A 21,973-nucleotide genomic window follows, 5' to 3' on the forward strand; every position below is an offset into this window, starting at 1 on the left:
AAATCAAATTTTGTGTTTGTGCAATTATGATCTTTTATTTGCAAAATACTAGCATGAGTTGGTGGGTCGTATATCACATCACTGCCAATCTTGTCTGCAACTGTTGGAAAAAATGTATTAAAGTGTTCTGAAACATCTTAATTTGGTGTTGTTTATGATTTTGTTGTTTTCACATTAAACAATTTTTTGTTCCCCAGAGTGACTTTTTTTTTAGAAAAACGGCCTTATAGTTGTCCAAAAATTAATGTTTTTGGCCCCACCTGAACAACTAATAATTTTTCATGGATACTTTTTTAAGATCTTTTAAGTTTTGTAACAAGCCGGTTTCGCTGTTTTCTATATTTTCCCCAAGTTTTTGAATCTTTATGCTTTGTATATTGTGTGTACAGCATGTGCTTGCGATATACGGCCCATCTTAATTTTTACGGTGATGTTGGTTATAGTACCCGTAAATAGATGCAATCCATATAAACTTATTGACCATTTGAATAAACTTGCTTTAATAACACAGTAATTAAATCGTTAAACATCGTTTTTATCGGACCATTGATCTTGTTTTTGAAAATTAAAACATAACTAAAACATATAGTGCTATATCAAGGATTTGTATAGTCACTATATATATACAAATCCTTGGCTATATATAGTAAGACTACTATACAATTGCTTGTATATATGTACAGTTGTCTCGACGTTCAGCTATGATCATCAGAAGTATTGCCAGAATTGGAGACTCGGTTTTTGGTTTGCATTTTAATTCCCTTAATATTCTAATAATTTGTCTTGAACCAAGGATTTGTATAGTGATACAATACACTATACAAATCCTTGCTTGAACACTGTAAAAATGAAGATAGATCACAGAGGGAAGTTTTCGTAATGTCGCGCACCAAATTCCTAAAAACACGTGACCACATTCTTGGCTGTTTTATTATAATTACCCGCTTCGTAAAATTTGTATGTAGATCAAATATATTTGTTCATTCTATGTTATTTATTGTCGTTATCTGGACTTATAGACATAAATCATTTGTTGTTGAATTTGTCTTATGTCGTGTTAAATCAAATATCTGACTATCAAAATAACTTTTCCAGCATTTATTATTTTCCCCGGGGAGGTATTCATAAACGGAAGTGGAAAAGCGGATGTTGTGACTAATGAGTCCGGAAGCGAATTATTCACTGAAAGTTAAATATTACAAACATTCTGAAACAGGTTGGTAAGAATTCATGTAGAAAATTAGATTTTGCGCTTCGCATCGATAGAAAAGAGTGTCTTTACCAAACATTTCAAGCAAATGTATACTACCCAGTATTTAATCAGACCAGCAATACTGTGTTTGCAAATCATTTGTCTGGACTGCTATAAAGAAATAAGGCTATTAATTTACAGATTTCTATTCTATTCTATTCTATATCCATATATTACAAAATGTAGGGTCAATTGCAGACATAAGGGAGCTACCATTTGATTTTTATGGGGGGGGAGGGGGAGTTAGGATGAAATTTGAAAAAAATAGGCAGGACAGGAGTTTTCAGTTTAAAAAAAGGCAGGATGAGCAACTTGGCAAAAAAAAAAGTCAGGATAAACTAATTAAAAAAAATGCAGGACCGAATCAAGTAAAAAATAACAATAAAAATGCAGGACAGAGATTACAACTAAAAAAAAAATGCAGGACATAATTTTTCATCCTAGCCCCCCATAAAAATCAAATGGAATTCCCTAACTTGAGTCCAAGTAAATATATATTTGTAACCGCCCTCATTTAGCTGGGCTAGTAGCCTGAGATCCTGGTTCAACCTCCTTTTCCCAGCAGTAAGGCCATGTGTAATATAATCTAATCGACATGACTACTTTTTAGCTCAGAACAGTGCTGAATTAATGCTATGCATGTGCATGTTATATATACAAAGAATGTATCGATCAGATTGATAACTGGTGAATCTGGATGTAAATCAGTAATGTTTGGATTATTAAATATTGCTATATTTTTTACTGGAATTTGCATTTTTGTCGAGTGTGCAAAATTTATTACGCAAAAGAGAGAGAGCGATCCTAGATTACCTCTTCAGCAGTGTTCAGTCTGTGGTTCAAGTTTTTTTAGACATCAATAACTTTGTCAAACATACATGCAATTTTATGAAATTTGGACAGAAGCTTGTTTATGACCAAAATACAATATCCAGAGCAAAATTTTTCTGTATTTTACTGATAAATGGACTAAGTGTCTTTTTGTTGTTTGGATGTACATTGTACAAGTACCCAGCCACGTCCACTTGTATTTGTAGTATTTGTATTTTTATCCATCTAATGAGTTGAGCCTCTTTCAACTGATTTTTATAGTTCATTCTTATGTTGTACTGTTACACCACTCCCAGGTAAGGGGGAGGGTTGGGATCCCGCTTACATGTTTAATCCCCACCACATTCTGTATGTATGTGCCTGTCCCAAGTCAGGAGCCTGTAATTCAGTGGTTGTCGTTTGTTAACATGTATGTGTTACATATTTGTTTTTCGTTAATTTTTATGCCCCCGTCGTAGCGGTGGGGACATGAAGTTTTACCCTTGTCCGTCTGTACGTACGTAGGTCGGTAGTCTCAAAATTGGTTTCCATTCTCTAACTTTAGTTTGCCTCAACCAAATGTAATGAAACGTATACACAATGCTTATTACCACAAAACACAGATCAATTTTGAATTTTGGTGGCGTCACTTTAACCTTTCTAGAGTTATGCCCCTTTACAAATGGAAAAATTGCTGAATTTTTCATTTCCGTTCTCTTACTTTAGTTTGCCTCAACCAAATGTTATGAAACTTATACACAATGCTTATTACCACAAAACACAGATCAAGTTTGAATTTTGGTGGCAGGGTCCGACACTTACGGTTGTCCGATTGCCCAGGGCAAGCTAATGCCGTATTCGGACAAGTAAAAACATCATCTTGGTTGTCCGATCGAACAAGTGAAAAAAAAAGTGTTATATGATTAAAATTTCACAAAATCAATAGTGTCTGTTGTTTTGTCCATAGATTACTGAGTGATAACACCGCACGGTCGAGTAAAGTGGTCTTAACCCCCCTTCAATGCGTATATTTCGTCAATTGTTTGCACTGAATTCCCCATTTTACCAAAAATAGATCACGTTTAAAAATATTGGCCAATCAGGCGGCCGCGGCGTTGCTTCGTCATTATCGTTATCCATCGGGACACCACTCTGGCGTTTCCGACGCACGTGTTATTCCCACCGACCAATGGAAAGCAGAGGTCTATTTTCGTTGTTCTAACTTTATAATTTGACATCGGATGTGTATTTCCCTAAGATGGAAAAACGTAAAAGCTTGAAAGAGAAAATGAAATTAAACTTTAACAAATTTGTCAGTTGTTGTCAGTTTATCAAGAAGGGTTATTTGAAATGGCATTTCTTAGATAAATTATTATGAAATAAGTATCTCTATGTAAATGATCCAATTCCCGTATATTCATCGATCTTTTCCCTCCCTCCTCGGCTCATATATGCCTCATACATGTAGTATATTTTCATACTCCATAATCAATTTACACCCCATATACATGATAACTATATTTTATCTGCATGTACTACATTACAACCACAAAAATAGCATGTAAAAGTTTGGGCATGTAGATTTCACTTTCGGACAAGTAAAAGTAATAGGGCACTTGCCCAACTGGACAAGTTGGTATAAAAGTTAATGTCGAACCCTGGGTGGTGTCACTTCTACTGTTCTAGAGTTATGCCCCTTTACAAATGGAAAAATTGCTGAATTTTTCGTTTTTGTTCTCTAACTTTAGTTTGCCTCAACCAAATGTTATGAAACTTATACACAATGCTTATAACCACAAAACACAGATCAAGTTTGAATTTTGGTGGCATCACGTTCACCATTCTAGAGTTATGCCCCTTTATAAATGGAAAAATTGTGAAATTTTTATTTTCTTCTTAATATCAAGTAATTTTTATACGACCGCAAAAAAATTTTGAGGTCGTATATTGGTATGACGTTGGCGTCGTCGTCGTCATCGTCGTCGTCCGGCGTCGTCGTCCGAATACACATTGGTTTTCGCACTCTAACTTTAGTTTAAGTGAATGGATCTCTATGAAATTTTACCATAAGGTTCAATACCACAATAGGAAGGTGGGGATTGATTTTGGGGGTTATGGTACCAACAGTTAAGGAATTAGGTGCCAAAAAGGGGCAAAAAAATAAGCATTTCTGTAACTTCCAGACATAACTTGTGTGTTAGCATATGGATCTCTTTGACATTGTACCACAAGATTCCATATCACAAAGGGTCAATGCTGAGATTGATTTTGGGGTTAATTGCCTCAAAATTTTAGGAATAAGGGGCCAAAAGGGGGCCAAAAACAAGCATTTTTCTAGTTTCATGACAATAACTTGTGTGTAAGTGTATGGATCTTTCTGAAATTTTACTACAAGGTTCCATTTTACAAAGGGAAAGCTGGAATTGAGTGTTGTGGTAATTGCCCAAAACGTTTAGTAATAAGGGGCCTAAAAAGGGGTTTAATATAAGCATTTTTTAGTTTCTAGACAATAACTTGTGTTCAAGTGTATGGATCTCTCTAAAATTGTATTACAAGGTACCATACCACAAAGGCAAGGCTGTTATTGAGCTTGGTTTGGGGGGAAAGGGGGGTGGGGGTGATGAATCATAAGGGGGGCGGGGGTCAAAAAAGGGGTAATTTTTTTTTTTCCTTTTTTTTTTGTTTAAAATTTACATTTAAGTTAGTTATTTTTTATCACGAAGAGAAAGTAGGAATTGAGTTTTGGGGTTAATTGCTCAAACATTTATGAATAAGGGGCCAAATATTGGTCGAAAATAAGGATTTTTTTAGTTTGCAACAAAAACTTGTGTTCAAGTGATGGATCTCTGTGAAATTGTATTGCAATGTACCATACCACAAATTGAAGGTTGTGATTGAGGTGGGGGATGATGAATCAAAAGGGGGTTGAAAAAATGTGTGGGGGGTAGGATTTTTTTTTTTCCTTTTTTTTTCTTTAAAATTTTCCATTTAAAGATGGTTGTTTCAGATTTATATATGAAAGAAAATAATAATGATACGGTTATATATCATGAGGAATTGAAATTTAAAATTATGTATATTGGAAATTTAGGTTACATTGGAAAGTAATAATTGGCTTTGGGGGGGGTGGTTATGGCTCTAATGTTTAAGGAATAAGGGGAAAAAAGGTTAAAAAACAAGGGTTTCCATTTTAATAGACAAATAATTGAGTAAAGAACATTATTTAAAAGCAGTGTAAGGTTGGTAATTCAAACTCATTTAAATATCTCATCTACACTGCTTTTAAATTATGTAAATTGGAAATTTGCCAACAATTTTAGTGTAATAAACTTCATTGGAAATTTGCCAATATAAAATTTTGCTGATGAAGGTTTTTTGTTTACCTTTAGCCTTGACTATGAAGTCATTTTCTATTTTTATAGCCTTATGATGTAGTTGAATTATTTAATACTTTTATGATGTGTTTGAATGGGGTTTTATCATGTTTATGGTTGCAAATTTATTGTTTTAGTATAATAAACTCCATTTAAAATTTGCCAATAAAAAAAATTTTTGTTTATTTTTAGCTATGATTATGATGTCATTTTCTATTTTACTTTTATGGTTGCAAAGAAATTTTTATTTTTAGATATTACTGTTAAATGATGCTGATTAAGGTTTTTGCTATGTTTAGCCATGACTATGATGTCATTTTCTATTTTAATATCTGTTATGATGTATTTAAATGGGCTTTTATGGTTACAAAGGAATTTTATTTTTAGATATTACTATAAAATGTTGCTGATGCTGATTAAGGATTTTGTTTATTTTTAGCCATGACTATGATGTCATTTTCTATTTTAATGCCTTTATGATGTAATTTCCATTTTTAGATATTACTGTTAAATGATGCTGATTAAGGGTTTTTTGCTATGTTTAGCCATGACTATGATGTCATTTTCTATTTTAATATCTTTATGATGTATTTAAATGGGCTTTTATGGTTACAAAGGAATTTTATTTTTAGATATTACTTTAAATGTTGCTGATTAAGGATTTTTGTTTATTTTTAGCCATGACTATGATGTCACTTTCTATTTTAATACCTTTATGATGTATTTAAATGGGCTCCCATGTATTTAGATTTTTGATTATTTATACATGTTACCAAATTGGTCCACATTGAACAAAAACGGTCCAAATTTCAACTTTATTACATTACATCAAACATTGAATTCTACATATTCTTTGATATATTGAAATTAACAAACAATTTAGTTTATGGATATTCCACCATAATAGGTAAATTAAATTTTTTCCAGTTCTTACACCACATTCATCCTGTGTCAGAAACCTATGCTGTGTCAAATATTTAATGACAATCCAAAGTCATAGCTGTATCAAGCTTGAATTTTGTGTCCATACTTGCCCCAACTGTTCAGGGTTCGACCTCTGCGGTCGTATCAAGCTGCGCCCCAGCGAAGCATTTTATTAAAATTAGAGTTATCTTCCTTTGTCCATGATTATAGTTGAATCAACTACAATCAATGCTTTATACAATGCAATGTTTAATTTTGACTTCCACTGATAAATCACAGATCAAGTTGAATTTGGGTAGTGTCACTTTTACCATTATTGAGTTATGCCCCTTTATAAAACGAAAGATTGCAAAATTTTTAGTTTCCGTTCTGTAACTTAAGTTTGCCCCAACCAAACATTATGAAACCTATACACAATATTCATTACCACAAAACTAAGATCAAGTACAAATTTTTTGTTTCCGTTTTCTAACTTTAGTTTGCCTCAACCAAATGTTATGAAACTTATACACAATGCTTATTACTGCATAATACAGATTTAAGTACAAAATTTGGTGGTGACACTTTTACCATTCTTGAGTTATGTCCCTTTATACACATAAAAATTGCGGAATTTTTCGTTTCCGTTCTCTAACTTTAGTTTGTCTCAACCAAATGTTATAAAACTTATACACAACAGTTCTAGAGTTATGCGTGTTTACAAATAGAAAAATTGCTGAATTTTTAGTTTCTGTTCTCTACTTAAGTTAGCCTCAACCAAATGTTATGACACTTACACACAATGCTTTTTACCACAAAACTCAGATGAAGTTCAAATTTGGGTAATGTCACTTTTACTGTTCTTCAGTTATGTCCCTTTATAACTATATGATATGCATGCGGGGGCATCATCTGTGTCCACATGTGGACACTATCCACATTAATTTAATTTATTGCCCTGTATTATATATTTAACCTGTAAATGGCTGTTTTTGGGGGCTATGTTCAAACATTGGTCTACTATCTTTCTACCTCCTTTTAGGTTTGCCTTTTGATATTGATAAAAATTATGACTTGAAAAAGCTTAGTTGTAGGATGCCAAAGGGTTATTTAATTTTTCAGTTGTTATTCTGGTGTCCAAAGTTGGATTGATTGATTGATTGACTGGTGTTTAACACCACTTTCAGTACTGTTGTGCTATTTCGTGATCACATGTTGGTGATATAATAAAAACTACCGATCAAACATGCATCTATTTAGTTTTATTTCATCATATTAAAAGACACAAAAAATTACACACATCCTGGACTCATCAAAATCTATTGGGACTCACCATTTCTAAAAGTGATGAGTCCCGGACTCACCATGAAAAATTCCTAGTGAGAACCCTGTTTGATAAATTCAAGTAATATTACAGGAGCACCAGATTTTTATACGCCCGTCAAAATTTTGATGGGACGTATTATGGTATACAAATGCCGTCTGTCTGTCCGGCGTAAACATGTCGCACCGTAATTTGAGAACAACTTATCCAAATTTCATGAAACTTAACATAGTTGTTTCTTATGATGATCAAACGATCTGTATACTTTTTGGTGAAAATAAAATTAAAACTTTTTGAGTTACAGGACTTAGTAACTAAAACAGGTGTGTGTTTTTTTTCACATGTCGCACCGTATCTCAAAAACAATTTATGATTATTGCTTAAAACTTTACACACTTCTTAGTTATACTAATCTTAAGATCTGTATACTTTTTGGTGATGATTCAAAATTTTATTTTTGAGTTATTGAGTATTTTGTAAAAAAAGGGGGAGGGGTTTTTCACATGTCGTGCCGTATCTCAAAAACGATTTGTGATTATTGCTTAAAATTTTACACACTTCTTAGTTATATTAATCTTAAGATCTGTATACTTTTTGGTTTTGATTCAAAATTTTATTTAAGAGATATTGATTTTTTTTTTTTTATAAAGGGGGGGTTTTCACATGTTGCACCGTATGTCAAAAACGATTTATGATTATTGCTTTAAATTTTACACACTTCTTAGTTATATTAATCTAAAGATCTGTATACTTTTTGGTTTTGATTCAAAATTTTATTTTAGAGATGTTGAGTTTTTTGTAAAAAAAAAAGGGGGGTTTCCGCATGTCAGAAACTATTTATGATTATTGCATAAAAATTCACACACAAGACGACAGGGGTATCATGCGCTCATGGTGCAGCTGTTTATTAGTCTTGGTGGTCCCAATGACCACCAGGAAAAAAAAGATTTAAAGAACTGAACCTTGTAATTAAAATATAAGCTACTGGAACATGTACATTGCGATCTTTTCTCATTTATCTTAATCTGTCGGTTGAGTACAAAATAGAAACATTCATATGACATGAACATGTTCTTGTCATACATGTATGCATTCATGTTATACAATGGTTTTCAGTGCTGGATATTATAGGACCTCCAAGCAGCCCTTATGATTTTCATATCGTCAATCGTTCTACAAAAGATGTGGTGAGACATTTTAAGATTCTAATTTAATTTAGAAGTCGGATGATTGATACAGGCTCCCCAGAGCCTTTAGCTGTTTGTTGCATTTGACTAATGTTTACATGTTTTAATCCTTTTTCAGAAGTAAGACACAATGGCATTGAATGCCCCACAAATGGGGACACTTCAAGTCCGTTGGGATCCAAAGAACTTGGAAATCAAAACAAAGTCTGTAGAAAAAACTCTAGAACCATTAGTTACACAGGTAAATTTGTCTTTAAGGAACATATAAGACTATTGTAGATTTGGGTATAATAAAACATGAAATTATTTGTAGTTAAATCTACATTGTACTAAACATGTAGCAAGTGTAGGCTTAGAATATTTACTCATGAAATGTCTGTAATTTTAAGTTTTTTTATCCAATATATTAACCTTCAGTCAGTGAACTTTGATACCTCACACAACATACAATGGTTCATTACATGTACATGTGCAATGTTTAGCAAGGTTAATAAATGCTGTTGATACTGCCTTCAGTATTTACAGTCCCGGTTTATACTTCTCAAGTAAGTCAATGCTGGCAAATACTGGACGATTTAAATTATCATTGTTCTTTTTACAGACTTAACTATATAAATTCTAGTAAAACATTGGTAGTTGGGATTAATATTGGAACTTTATACGATAATTACTAATTTAGTTTTAGGGGTAATGATATTGCATACTCGATATTGCTATATCAATTATTTCAACATGTATATATATAAATCATATATATATGATAAATATATTCAAACACTTGCTTACTAATTTATTGTGACCTTTGGTCCCAGCAGTAACTTTCTGTCCTGTGATCATGACCAGGTAGGGACTGGTTTTATAGTAATGTCTTAGAAAGATTCCAATTGACCAGTTTTTACCTCCAAGCCTAGTCATATACTAGTATTGACAGGATTTTTGCCAATCTTGTTGTTCATACAATTAATGTGGCTTTTTATAGCTGATCAAAACACTTAAATAAACTTCTTTATTTAGTGGTAAACATGTTCTCGTTTCTCGTTTTTTATACAGATTAAACCGTTGGTTTTCCTGTTTGAATTGTTTTACACTAGTCATTTTGGGGTCCTTTATAGCTTGCTGTTCCGTGTGAGCCAAGGCTCCGTTTTGAAGGCCGTACTTTGACCTATAATTGTCAACTTTTTATTCATTATGACTTGGATGGAGAGTTGTCTCATTGGCACTAATACCACATCTTCTTATTTATATTTGCTGATATTTTCAGTATCATCAATCTAAAAGAGTTTTTTTACAACGTGTTGGTTTACCAGGTTTTAATTGTTCTTACTTATAAATAACTTTTGATGTTTTCAAATGTGTAAACATTGAGTGATAGGTTAGAATCTATTTTCTATATAAATATCTCCTTAATTTCAGGTTACAACACTCGTCAATCAGAAATCCCCATCAAATAAAAAGAAAGGACGGTCAAAGAAAGCTCATGTCCTGAGTGCTGCAGTACAGAAGGCAACAGAAAACTTTATCATTGCTGGAGAAACAATTGCCAATGAAAATCCAGACATCAGAAATGATATGCTGGATGCTGTAGATGAAGTAAAGAAAACAGGTACATTTTTATTTATTGTCTTGAATTAATAGAATTTGACGAAAAAGTACCGTTAATCAGACATTCCATCTTCCTTATTTCAACCTGACAGTCCACATGGTTTAGTATTTGTAAATCATAGTCAATTCCTACTTAAAACTAACAGCCTAATTTATAACAAAACAATATGCGAAAAACAAATATGACAGACATGAACTAACGACAACATCAGAACTACAGGCGCCTCACTTGGGACAGGCACATACAGAATGTGGCGGTGTTAAACTAGTTTGCTGGTGCCAATCATCCTATGACAATTTTTACAAACCTCAATAAAATTGATAGGGCTATATGAGTACTGACATCCATGTCATGTGTGTTTGAGTTCCAACAGAAATTGGGTAGTCACAACTGAAGATTGATTATTTTTCAGGTGACACAATGACAGAGGCATCACAAGATTTTGCTGCTGATCCATGTTCTCTTGCTAAAAGAGGTGCTATGGTTCGTGCTGCACGTGCATTACTGTCTGCTGTCACACGACTGATGATTTTGGCGGATATGGTTGATGTACATTTACTATTGAAGACTTTAAATCTGGTAAACATTCTATTTGATACAACATATTGTATGTTGCAGATCCAAGAGTTAGAATTAAAGTTACAGTATTAAAATGTTTTCTTTATTGAAAAAAAATAAAGAGAAAAGTAGCTTTTGTCAAAGTTTGTAAGGACCTCTCTGAGAATTACCAAATCTATTGTAAAACGATGTTTTATGGATATGATCCCACATGGAAGTGGAAGTTATTCTCATGTATTTATGTGTCAGGCCTTCATGTTATATTTGCTTTGTGCAAAATATAATAGGTTGGTATAAAGTTGTTACAAAGTATTTCATTATAAAACCATTCTAGGTTCACTAAAAACACCTTTGAAGTCAGTTTTCTCATTAAAATCTGATGCCACTATTTATTTATATAATTACTTTGCTAAAAGATGAGTTTCTAAGAGGATTTTTTTTTTTTAATTCAGTCATTTTACTGTACATTTTTTTTTCTATTAATGAATAAAACTAAGTTGAACACAAACTTGAAAATGGAGAGTACATAGATGATTTATATGATTTTTGTCTGATAAAAATTAAGTTCTTTGAAAAGGAAGATAGTGTAAAAAAAAGTACCCCTACCTGTCCCTTTGGTTAAAAATCTGTACATTAAGAATTGACACAAAAGGTTAAAAGTTTTGTCAAATGGTAATACTCTTAATTAAGTTTTTTTTTAAAGATCATATAATTAAAAATTGTAGAAATATTAGAGACATACATGTATTATTGCATGATTAAGTTTCAAAAGTTAAGATTGTTTTCTTCAGGTTGAAGGTGACCTTGACAGAGTATTAAATGCCACAAGCCAGCAAGACCTGATGGCAACTTTTAAAGACTTGGGAGACAGTATTATGGATCTGACAAATAAAGCGGCACACAGACAAAATGTAAGTTGAGTTAGATTATTGATAGAAGTAAAGCAGCAGAGAGACATATCAGGCCAAAATAAATAAATGGTGTGTTTCCGGTTTCCCGACCCTACCTCCGTTTCCGACGCCGACCCTAAACATTTTATTGACAAAAATAAAATAAAAATTCAAAATCCGGATTTGTCAGTCTGTCCGGATCCGATTATTCGTTTAGAATACTATAGATCTTCAAAGCGTTTGATAATAACGACCAATATTGATAAGTAAAGCGTTTCAAGGACCAAGATTTTAAATAAACAAGCATGGCTTTTCGGCAACCGTGTAGCGTATTACCTGTCAAATATGCGAAATGTGATCACATGCACGCAAAATATAATGACATCGAATCCGGATAATTACGATATGATGAATCTTTTTGAAGAACATCAAGCGGACCTATAGATGAAAAAAATACGAAGTTGACGCACTTTGTTCAACTTCTTTGAACAGCCTTTACAAGCGAGATTTTTTAAATTTTTGTATATATAATGAAGTGTATTCAGTATATATACATATATTAACTAAATCTCGTCTTGTGCCTGTGCTTCTTTGGACCCGCGGCAACAGTCAAAATCGTTTCAGGTTGGACAGACTGTAACTGTCGGTAAATTGACTAACAATTTTATAGTAAAAACTACTAAAATCAATCCAGCTTTTGTTGTAAAACATGCTCTTACGAATGTTGTACAGAATTGTGCCCAGGACGCAACATAAACGGCTGTTAATCCAGGACGCAACATAAACGGCTGTTAATGCTTTTTAGTTTATGATGGCAAGGGAACAGACAATGTGGAACGAGAAAGATGAAACTTCAGAAGCTTTCCCCAGTAGGCAGACATGGTGTATGATTCATATTCATTTATAAATGAATCTGCCCCAGCACCATGTCTACTTTTATTCTTTTTTATTTCTCTGGCTGGTCCCATAACAATTTATACAAGAAAAGGGAAAAAATCCTGTCATATTTACATCTGCAATTTTTTTGACCAGTAGATTAATGAGGTACCTTCACGACGAATTGTCACGAAATAGAAGTTCCAAATGGAAAAAGTGTTCTGGAATATTATTTCCACTGGAATAAATATTACAGTATATGTTCCTATCGGAATGAATGGTATAGAATATTTGTTCCAACAGGAACAGATATTATGACATTGGTTATAACAAAGTTTCCAGTGGAACGTCTGTTAGGCAGAACAATCATATGTAGACAGAATAACGCTAAAAAATCTTGCCAAACGACATTAACGGTAATTTTTGGTGCATGACGATAAAATATACACTTTCTTTTAGACGGTAAAAAAATCGACTGATTTTGACGAATCACGTAAAATTTTTTCCAAAAAAACGGTAACGATAATTATCTGAGACCTATAGTATACAAATCCTTGCTCTGAAGAATCAGGATAAGGATATTTTGATGAATTAAGGTAAAATTTTAACCAATTTGACGCTAACGGTAGCCAAAAATGACCATTTGACGCCTGACGGTAACAGGCATTACTACCATCATTTATAAGAAAAAGATTTCACATTCTCACTCTTCTCAAAACCTGGAATTTTAATATTGTCAGAACCACCCAATCTTCAATCACCATCACATTTTGTCAAACATCAAAACACATCTGTATATTAAATAACGAGGGTGCAAGGGCAGAGTATTAACCCTAAAAAATCATAATTATCTGCTGCTTAGCATCGGTTCACAGTTTTTTCAAGGGGAACGAATCTGCTTCCATATGTATACCCTGTGTGACATTTACATTTTAAGGTTCAACGAGGATCAACATAATAACATACCAAGCCAGATTTTTCACTGCCATTTTTGGTTTAAGATAATTAATCGTGAAGAACATACACTTTTCTTTTTACGACCAATGAAATGCATAAAATTTTCATTCAAGTTTATTTTCATATTTCTGACGCAGAATTAAAACAGAAAATTAAAAAAGCTGTAGATTTAATTACTTTTCTAAATATCAGAGAAGCCCGCACATCAAACTATTTGATTTGGAACTTTTTTCTGCTGTCGACCCATCAATAAAAAAAAAATAAAATGTTTTCATAAAATAAAATGTTTTACCTACCTACCCTACCTAATTTTTTTGAAGATGAAATAGGAAACACACTATTAATTTATTTTGGCCTCATAAAAGAATTGCATATTTTTATGCCCCCGTCGAAGCGAAGGTGACGTTAAGGTTTACCCTTTTCCGTACGTACGTCCTGAAATTGGTTTCCATTCTCTAACTTTAGTTTGCCTTAACCAATTGTTATGAAACTTATACACAATGCTTATTACCACAAAACTGAGATCAAGTTCGAATTTGCGTGGCGTCACATTACCGTTCTGGAGTTATGCATCTTTATAATCTTATATGCAATCGGGGGCATCATCTGTGTCCCATGGACACATTCTCCATATATTTCTTATTATCTAAAATGATGTTTCTTTGCACTCAAATAAAAAAATATTTTTTGTTCAGAAAATTTCTAAGACATTGCATTAGATATCATTAAAATGTGTTATCTTTTGAATATAAATTCAATACATTTTTTTATATTAATCTTTTAATTTTCTGCATTGACAAATATTTTAATTGACTGTAGTCCATTATCTTTAAGGAACGTGTTCTATTCAAGCAGAATTTTTTATGATAAACTTCATACATGAAGGATATTTTCTGCTTGCTTTAAATACCTACAATGAAAAGGTGATGGAAATTTGATAAAAAATAGTTTATAAAAATAAGAAGATTTGGTATGACTGCCTATGAGACAACTATCCACAAGAGTTCAAATAAAGTGGATGTTAGCAATTATAGGCAACCGTACAGCCTTCAACAATGAGAAAACCTCATACCGTATTGTAAGCTTAACTTAATCAAATTAATTGTTTTAGAAATCCAGACATAAATACTTATTCATTGTACACTTTTTATCTCTTCCTTAATAAATTAATAAGTTCAGAAATATGCACTAGTAATTGATGTTTTTCTTTTTGTTATAGGATCTTAAGGATCCAAGAAGAAAAGAAGATATGGCTGCAGCTCGAGCGTTATTAAAGAAAAATAGCATGATGTTATTAACTGCATCTAAGGTACATATACAACAATAATTAATGTCAAAGCTAAATATCACAAAATATTATCAAGGGAAATTGAATGTACACCTGTCAAAATCAAAAATGCACTGAGATTATGAAGGAATGAAATTATATTTTTGTTGATACAATCATACACTAGTACATATAGAATAACTATACATTGTCTCAAACTATAAAATTTACTTGTACAAGGGCTTGCAAAGTATTACCAAGGTGACAAAAACCCGAGCTTAGCAATACTCCCATATTATCATCATCACAAACGAGGCAATATTTGGTCACTGGCTGTATATCACAAATGTTATAAGGTAAATCCAATTAGACTGCAAATAGCATAGTTGCAGTATAATTTGTATGTACAAATACAGTAGATCCAGTGATACGGTCAATGTTTCAGAACCAGTCAGTCTAGAAGATAAAAGTTGCAGTGGGTCTACTGAAAGATTTAATATATAATAAAGATTATTAGCTATGTACATTTTGAGAATAATCAACCATGAAATGGGAATGACACATTTACAATGCAAAACTCATTAATTTCTACTTCATTAAATTTTATTATTTGGCACAATGTCAAGTTAAATCTTGTTTTCATGATTTGTGTTAAAATTGTAAAATAATGGGCCTGCAATCAGCATATACTTGTTTGTCTGATCCAGTTTTCAAGATATGTGTTAAAGCTGTAAGACAATGGCCCTGCAATCAGCATATGTTTGGTTGACTGATCTTGTCGAGTTTTAGAAATGATTTAATCTTATAAAAATCATTGTAAAACTCAATGAATTCATATCATAAACAAGTTGTCTTTTTAATTCTCCTTCAGCTTATATTATAACATCATTTCTTGACTTTCTTCTAGGCCTATGTAAGACATCCAGAATTAGCCTCAGCCAGAGCTAATCGTGATTATGCTTACCAACAAGTGAGAAATGCCATCAGTACAATCTCTGGTGTGGCCCAAGCATCTGGACAATCAGATGCTCATCCTTATGAAGGAGCTGGAGAGTTGGCATCAGCTCTTGATGAATTAATGGTAAGATTATGATGGAAAAATTATTTGAAAATGCTAAAAGTTTCACCAGTTTAAGTTTAGGAAAGAAACAGCACAGTAAAATCTAAGACAATAATTTACTACATCTTGGTTCCTAGAAAACAAATTTTATGCTTCAAAAATAAGATCTGTGATGCAGGATGTCTCTCTCACTTTTATTTATTTAAATGTTTTCAGATTTTTTTAATTTGTTGTAAAGTGTGCAGGTTAGATTTAAATTTGGCATACAACAAAACTTTGACAAACAGACTCAATATAATAAAGGTTACATTGAAATCTGGATGATTCAAATTTGAATCCTCATAACCGAGAAGTGCTTTTTTCTGTAAGATAACGAATGCAAATTTGCAATAAAATTCAGATTGAAATTATAAATATAAAACTTAAAAGTTAATAAAACAAACAATTTGTATCTTATCATCAGTACACACATATAGATACTTATTTTTGTTTCACTTTTTAAAATTCTGAATACTTTTAAATCATGCCTAGATTTATTATTGTTATTTTTAATTCAGCAAAAGATTATTATGGATCCATTATCCTACAATGAAGTCAGAACCAGGCCATCATTAGAAGAAAGACTTGAGAGTATAATCAGTGGTGCTGCTTTGATGGCTGACTCATCCTGTACAAGAGATGATCGTAGAGAAAGGATCGTACAGGAATGTAATGCTGTTAGACAAGCTCTCCAAGATTTACTGACAGAATATATGAATAATGTAAGTTATCACTGGAGGGTCGTGGAGGAAGGGGAGGCAATGATCATCAAGAAATAATTTTTATTAGAATAATTTAAAAATACTTTTACAGAGGATTAAAAAATGATAGTAAGAATTGTGATTTTTTTCTGAAATATATGAATATATGAACTTCGATTAATTAAGTAATACATGTTCTTTTTTAATTTAATCCAGTTGTACATACACATGGGGAAAAATGATAGATAATAATGAATACTTTGTCTGCAATCATGGCAATAGAAATTAAAATGGAATTAAATTTGAATTGAAACAAGACCTATTTCAGATATGCTGATTTTTTGCCTGGTGTGGTATAGAGAAAATAATAACTTAAGGATTTTATACTGTAACTGACCTATTTTGCTAAAAATAAACCAAAATTTCACCAGAAATCTGTAAAATTACTGCAGAAATTTAGAATTTTTTCAAAATACTTCTGACCATGGAATAAGATATTTGGTCCATTATCAACATATGTTTTTGTATTTTCATAATCTTGTGATGTCTTTTGTTCTAATTATTCATAAGATTAACATAATTTTCATTATGTTAGGGATACTTTAGCGAACCAGTAAATTACATTGTTTCCTACAATAACTATCTTTTTGTGTGTGTACAGTTAATTTTCATGTGTTTAAAACTGTCTTTGTGACTATTTTTATGAGACAGTGTACAAAGCCACATCCAGGTTCACCATTTTGGAGAGATGTACATATTGATCCCTACCTTCAAGGATTTCGTCCATATCATGTAATAAAAAGCATGAGTTTCTTGTTCAGAAATTTACACATTGCATATTTGTATTATTTAGATTTATTTCAAATCGGAGGAAAAATATATTTTGTACATGGAACAAACCATTTTATGTTGTAAGAATTAACACTTGAAATGCATGTGTAACTAACAGTGACGTATTCAGCAGGACTTGATATTTTTGTATACCGTTTACTTTTGTTGTTTTTTTCTTATTTGTTTATTTTTTTGAAAGTTTTTGATTTATTCCATAGTTGCAAAGTTTTTGTTTTCCCCGACATAAAACAAGAGATTGACATTTAAGTTGTCAGAACCTATAGACAGAATGTTATACATATTCCTTTTTGATCCTTTGAATGTTATGTATAGTAACATTTTTACTAACAGCACAGCCATGATGAAACTATGTTTAATTCACTCTAGAAATGTCGCTGTAGAAAGAAATGATTTTAGAGCTTAATGTTAATTAATTTAATCAGTGTAAAGATTTTAAAAATTTAAAACAATAACAAAACATCTAACAAAGATAGAAAGAAAAAAAATCAACAAATATTTAACCTGCTATATTCTGAGTTCTAATATGGGTAAATCTCACAAAAAGTATAAATCAGGTATAGAGTTTTTATTCATATCCATGTGTCAAATACTGGATCATGCTAAACAGTGGAACATAGATAAATTTAATGAGTGGATTATCAAATGATGCAACAATCAACTACAAATATGAAACCTTTTGCCGTTTTCATTAAGACAAAATAACATTTAAGTTCTGCTGATAAAAGCAAAGTTTTGTATTCATTCATTACTGCTTCATGATTTTGTGGCAAGCATTTGAACTTTGGTGGATAGTTGTCTCATTGGCAATCATACCACATCTCCTTATTTTTATACTAACTGAAACAAAAGGAAATAATGAATAGATTTAATAACATTCATGTCATGATCAATTAATGTCAATATGAAATTTAAAAAAATATGCTAAATGAATTTATTCTTGTAGGCTGGTAACTCAGAACCAAGTGAAGGATTAGAAAGAGCTATTGAGAACATGCAGAAAAAGACAAAAGATCTGAGAAGACAGGTTGGTATATTTTTTTCTAAGTACAGTTTTTTTTCTTCACTTCTTCTTGAATTGTTGATATTTGTAGAGATCTAAAAAAACTATAAACTGGGCTTGGTTGATCTATGTACAGTATTTATATGAAAAGTTGGAACAATATAGGACCAGTAGTTGCTGTTTTACTGTCCCTCCTGTACAGATCAACACGCAAACAGTTATTTAACACACTGTATATATGTCCAGTATGCCAACAATGTTCCTTTGGTTAGGAGATAAGTTATTTTGAAAATTTTATAAAATGTCACATTTCATACTTTTTTGTATTTAATGAAATGATGGTTGGGAAGCAATTATATCATTTTATTGTCAGCTAGGAGAATTCCATATATTACAGTTTATCTTCAAAGCAATAAAGGTCAAGCCGGTAGAGCAAGTGGATGAAAAGATGAAGGAGCTTTGTAATAAACTTCAGAAATATACCCTTGCTTTATAGTCCCATTTTAGGGTAATATCTTGGGGAAAATTGTGTATAGTTAATATAAATAAACTGAAAACAAAAACTTTTTCAGGTAAAAAATTAAGTACTTTTGTCATTCTACTTTGAAAAATTTGTTCTTGATCTTTTTTTTAGTTGAGGAAAGCTGTAGTGGACCATGTATCTGACTCATTTTTAGAGACCAATGTACCGTTGTTAGTCTTGATAGAGGCTGCAAAGGCAGGGGATGAGAAGGGAGTAGAGGAATATGCCCAGGTGTTTGCTGAACATGCTAATAAACTTGTCGAGGTAATTAAAAATATTTTTTAAGTTATAATTGCAAATACAAAAAAATAATTTTTTGACTGTCACTTCAAGGGATTGTTTGATATTTTGGATATTATTTTCTGAAATAATTTGTGACTTCATTTCGTATACACTATAACAACATCATTTGACCAATTTTGATAGATGAGTGCAACATCAACAAAAGGAAACAACATTTTCTTATAAAATTCAGGTCAGCATTTGGGTCCAGGGTGAAAAGTTTTACATTTGGAGTGTTTGGTTAACTGGTAAAAGTTGTGATAGATAACGTCTGAATTTCTGTTTAAAAAAACTGTTAAGAGTTATCTGAATTTTCATTATTTGGTTTCAGTGTTTGGTATGACACTTAACATGTTTCAGCCATCTGACTTTTGTTGAATTTGTATTTTACAGGTAGCCAACTTGGCCTGTTCAATGTCCAGTAATGAGGATGGTGTTAAAATGGTCAGACTTGCTGCAGCAGAATTAGAAAATCTTTGTCCACAGGTATAAAATATATTTTATTTTTAATACCTTACTGGACTGTTAATATGCATAAATGAAACAGAAACCCAACAACACAAACAATATTTCAAAAGAAATTGGGAGGTAAAAAAAACATACATTTTTCAACACTGCAAATTAGCACTGATTATGACGTTATCTGAAGGACCATTATGCTTTGCCAACATTCCTTTGGCCAATTTTTTTAAACCGACTCCATCCGTTATTAAAAAAAAGCGGAAGCCTACAAACACTCTATTGCAAAAAAAAAAAGCAAGACACAGTAGGGAATTAATGGATTATGTTCACCTTTCTGTATTAAAGTGATATTAAGGTAATCTTTTAACCATTCATTTGATTTTATTACAGTGATGTTAAAGACTAGTTACATTTTATTTACATTTTTTAGTCTGCATTAACTTGGCTTTGAAAATCAAAAATCTGTACCAAATGTTCAACAGGGAAAACTTTTGTGGAAACAATTTCTTATTTTAAATCAGGTTATAAATGCTGCTAGAGTACTAGCTGCTCGTCCACGATCCAAAGTGGCACAGGAAAATATGGATGTATTCAAAGATGCTTGGGAAAGAGAAGTCCGTCTGCTCACAGATGCTGTGGATGACATTACAACTATTGATGATTTCTTAGCTGTCTCTGGTAATATTTTGCATAATTATGCCCCCGCCGTAGCGGAGGGGGCATTAAGTTTTACCCTTGTCCGTACGTACGTCCCAAAATTGGTTTCCGTTCTCTAACTTTAGTTTGCCTCGACCAAATGTTATGAAACTTATACACAATGCTTATTACCACAAAACACAGATCAAGTTTGAATTTTGGTGGCTTCACTTTTGCCGTTCTCGAGTTATGCCCTTTACAAATTGAAAAATTGCTGAATTTTATGTTTCCATTCTCTAATTTTTTTTTTGCCTCAACCAAATGTTATGGAACATATACACAATGCTTATTACCACAAAACACAGATCAAGTTTAAATTTTGGTGGCATCACTTTTACTGTTTTAGAGTTATGCCCCTTTACAAATGGAAAAATTGCTTAATTTTTTTTTTCTGTTCTCTAACTTTAGTTTTCCTCAACCAAATGTTATGAAACTTATACTCAATGCTTATTACCTTAAAACACAGACAAAGTTTGAATTTTGGTGTCATCACTTTTGCCATTCTAGAGTTATGCCCCTTTACAAATGGAAAAATTGCTAAATTTTTGGTTTTTGTTCTCTAACTTTAGTTTACCTCTACCAAATGTTATGAAACTTATACACAATGCTTATTACCACAAAACACAGATCAAGTTTGAACTTTGGTGGTGTCACTTTTATTGTTCTTAAAGTTATGCCCCTTTAAAAATGGAAAAAATGCTTGAATTTTTGTTTCGGTTCTCTTACTTAAGTTTGCCTCAACTAAATGCTATGAAACTTATACACAATGCTAATTACCACAAAATCTGATCAAGTACAAATATGGGTAGCGTCACTCTTACAGTTCTTGAGTTATTTCCCTTTATAACATTATATGCAAGCGGGGGCATCATCTGTGTCCCATGGACACATTCCCCATTTATTGAAATTATAAGTCAATACTTAGTCCTATAAGCTCTATTCAACTAGCAATTTATTCATGTAAAATCATAATCAATTTTAGAGTAAAAACAATTTTTGTATAGTGTAAGCATATCTTTAAACTCACTGCATCACTTTTAAATAGGACTCAGTGTCTTTTTTTCTTTGAATGAAATGTTTGAAATGTGCATGCAAGTAAACTCCTGCAATATTACATTTAGACCATATAATTCTATTTCAAATGTTAACTTTCTCCTAAGCAAAATAAACATAAAATAAAAATTGGAAAAGCAAAGTCTACTTGCATTTTATACATTGTAAAATAAGAAAACATAATAAAAAAGTAAACTCTGGCAGTAAAAAGTCAAAGTCAAACTTCTTTCTGGCATATCCTTGATGACACCCAAGAGACATTTAATGAATTTAATGAATTTGAAAACATCTTCCATTAAAAAGG

At 32.0% G+C, this 21,973-nt stretch overlaps 1 protein-coding gene across 1 annotated transcript in view; it reads left to right on the forward strand.

Moving 5' to 3' along the window:
• The first annotated feature begins 1,142 nt into the window (after positions 1-1,142).
• LOC127735525 (catenin alpha-2-like) overlaps positions 1,143-21,973 on the forward strand; it is a 33,040-nt gene continuing 12,209 nt past the window's right edge. The window contains exons 1-12 of the mRNA XM_052245710.1: positions 1,143-1,216; positions 8,969-9,091; positions 10,264-10,453; positions 10,866-11,032; positions 11,803-11,922; positions 14,954-15,043; positions 15,909-16,082; positions 16,619-16,822; positions 18,597-18,677; positions 19,288-19,440; positions 19,852-19,944; positions 20,442-20,598. Coding sequence (XP_052101670.1) covers positions 8,981-9,091; positions 10,264-10,453; positions 10,866-11,032; positions 11,803-11,922; positions 14,954-15,043; positions 15,909-16,082; positions 16,619-16,822; positions 18,597-18,677; positions 19,288-19,440; positions 19,852-19,944; positions 20,442-20,598 — 1,540 coding nt within the window. The 5' untranslated portion in view covers positions 1,143-1,216; positions 8,969-8,980. The remainder of the gene's footprint in view (positions 1,217-8,968; positions 9,092-10,263; positions 10,454-10,865; positions 11,033-11,802; positions 11,923-14,953; positions 15,044-15,908; positions 16,083-16,618; positions 16,823-18,596; positions 18,678-19,287; positions 19,441-19,851; positions 19,945-20,441; positions 20,599-21,973) is intronic.

Source organism: Mytilus californianus, unplaced genomic scaffold, assembly GCF_021869535.1.
Source record: "Mytilus californianus isolate M0D057914Y unplaced genomic scaffold, xbMytCali1.0.p SCAF_3, whole genome shotgun sequence".
Lineage (NCBI taxonomy): Eukaryota > Metazoa > Mollusca > Bivalvia > Mytilida > Mytilidae > Mytilus > Mytilus californianus.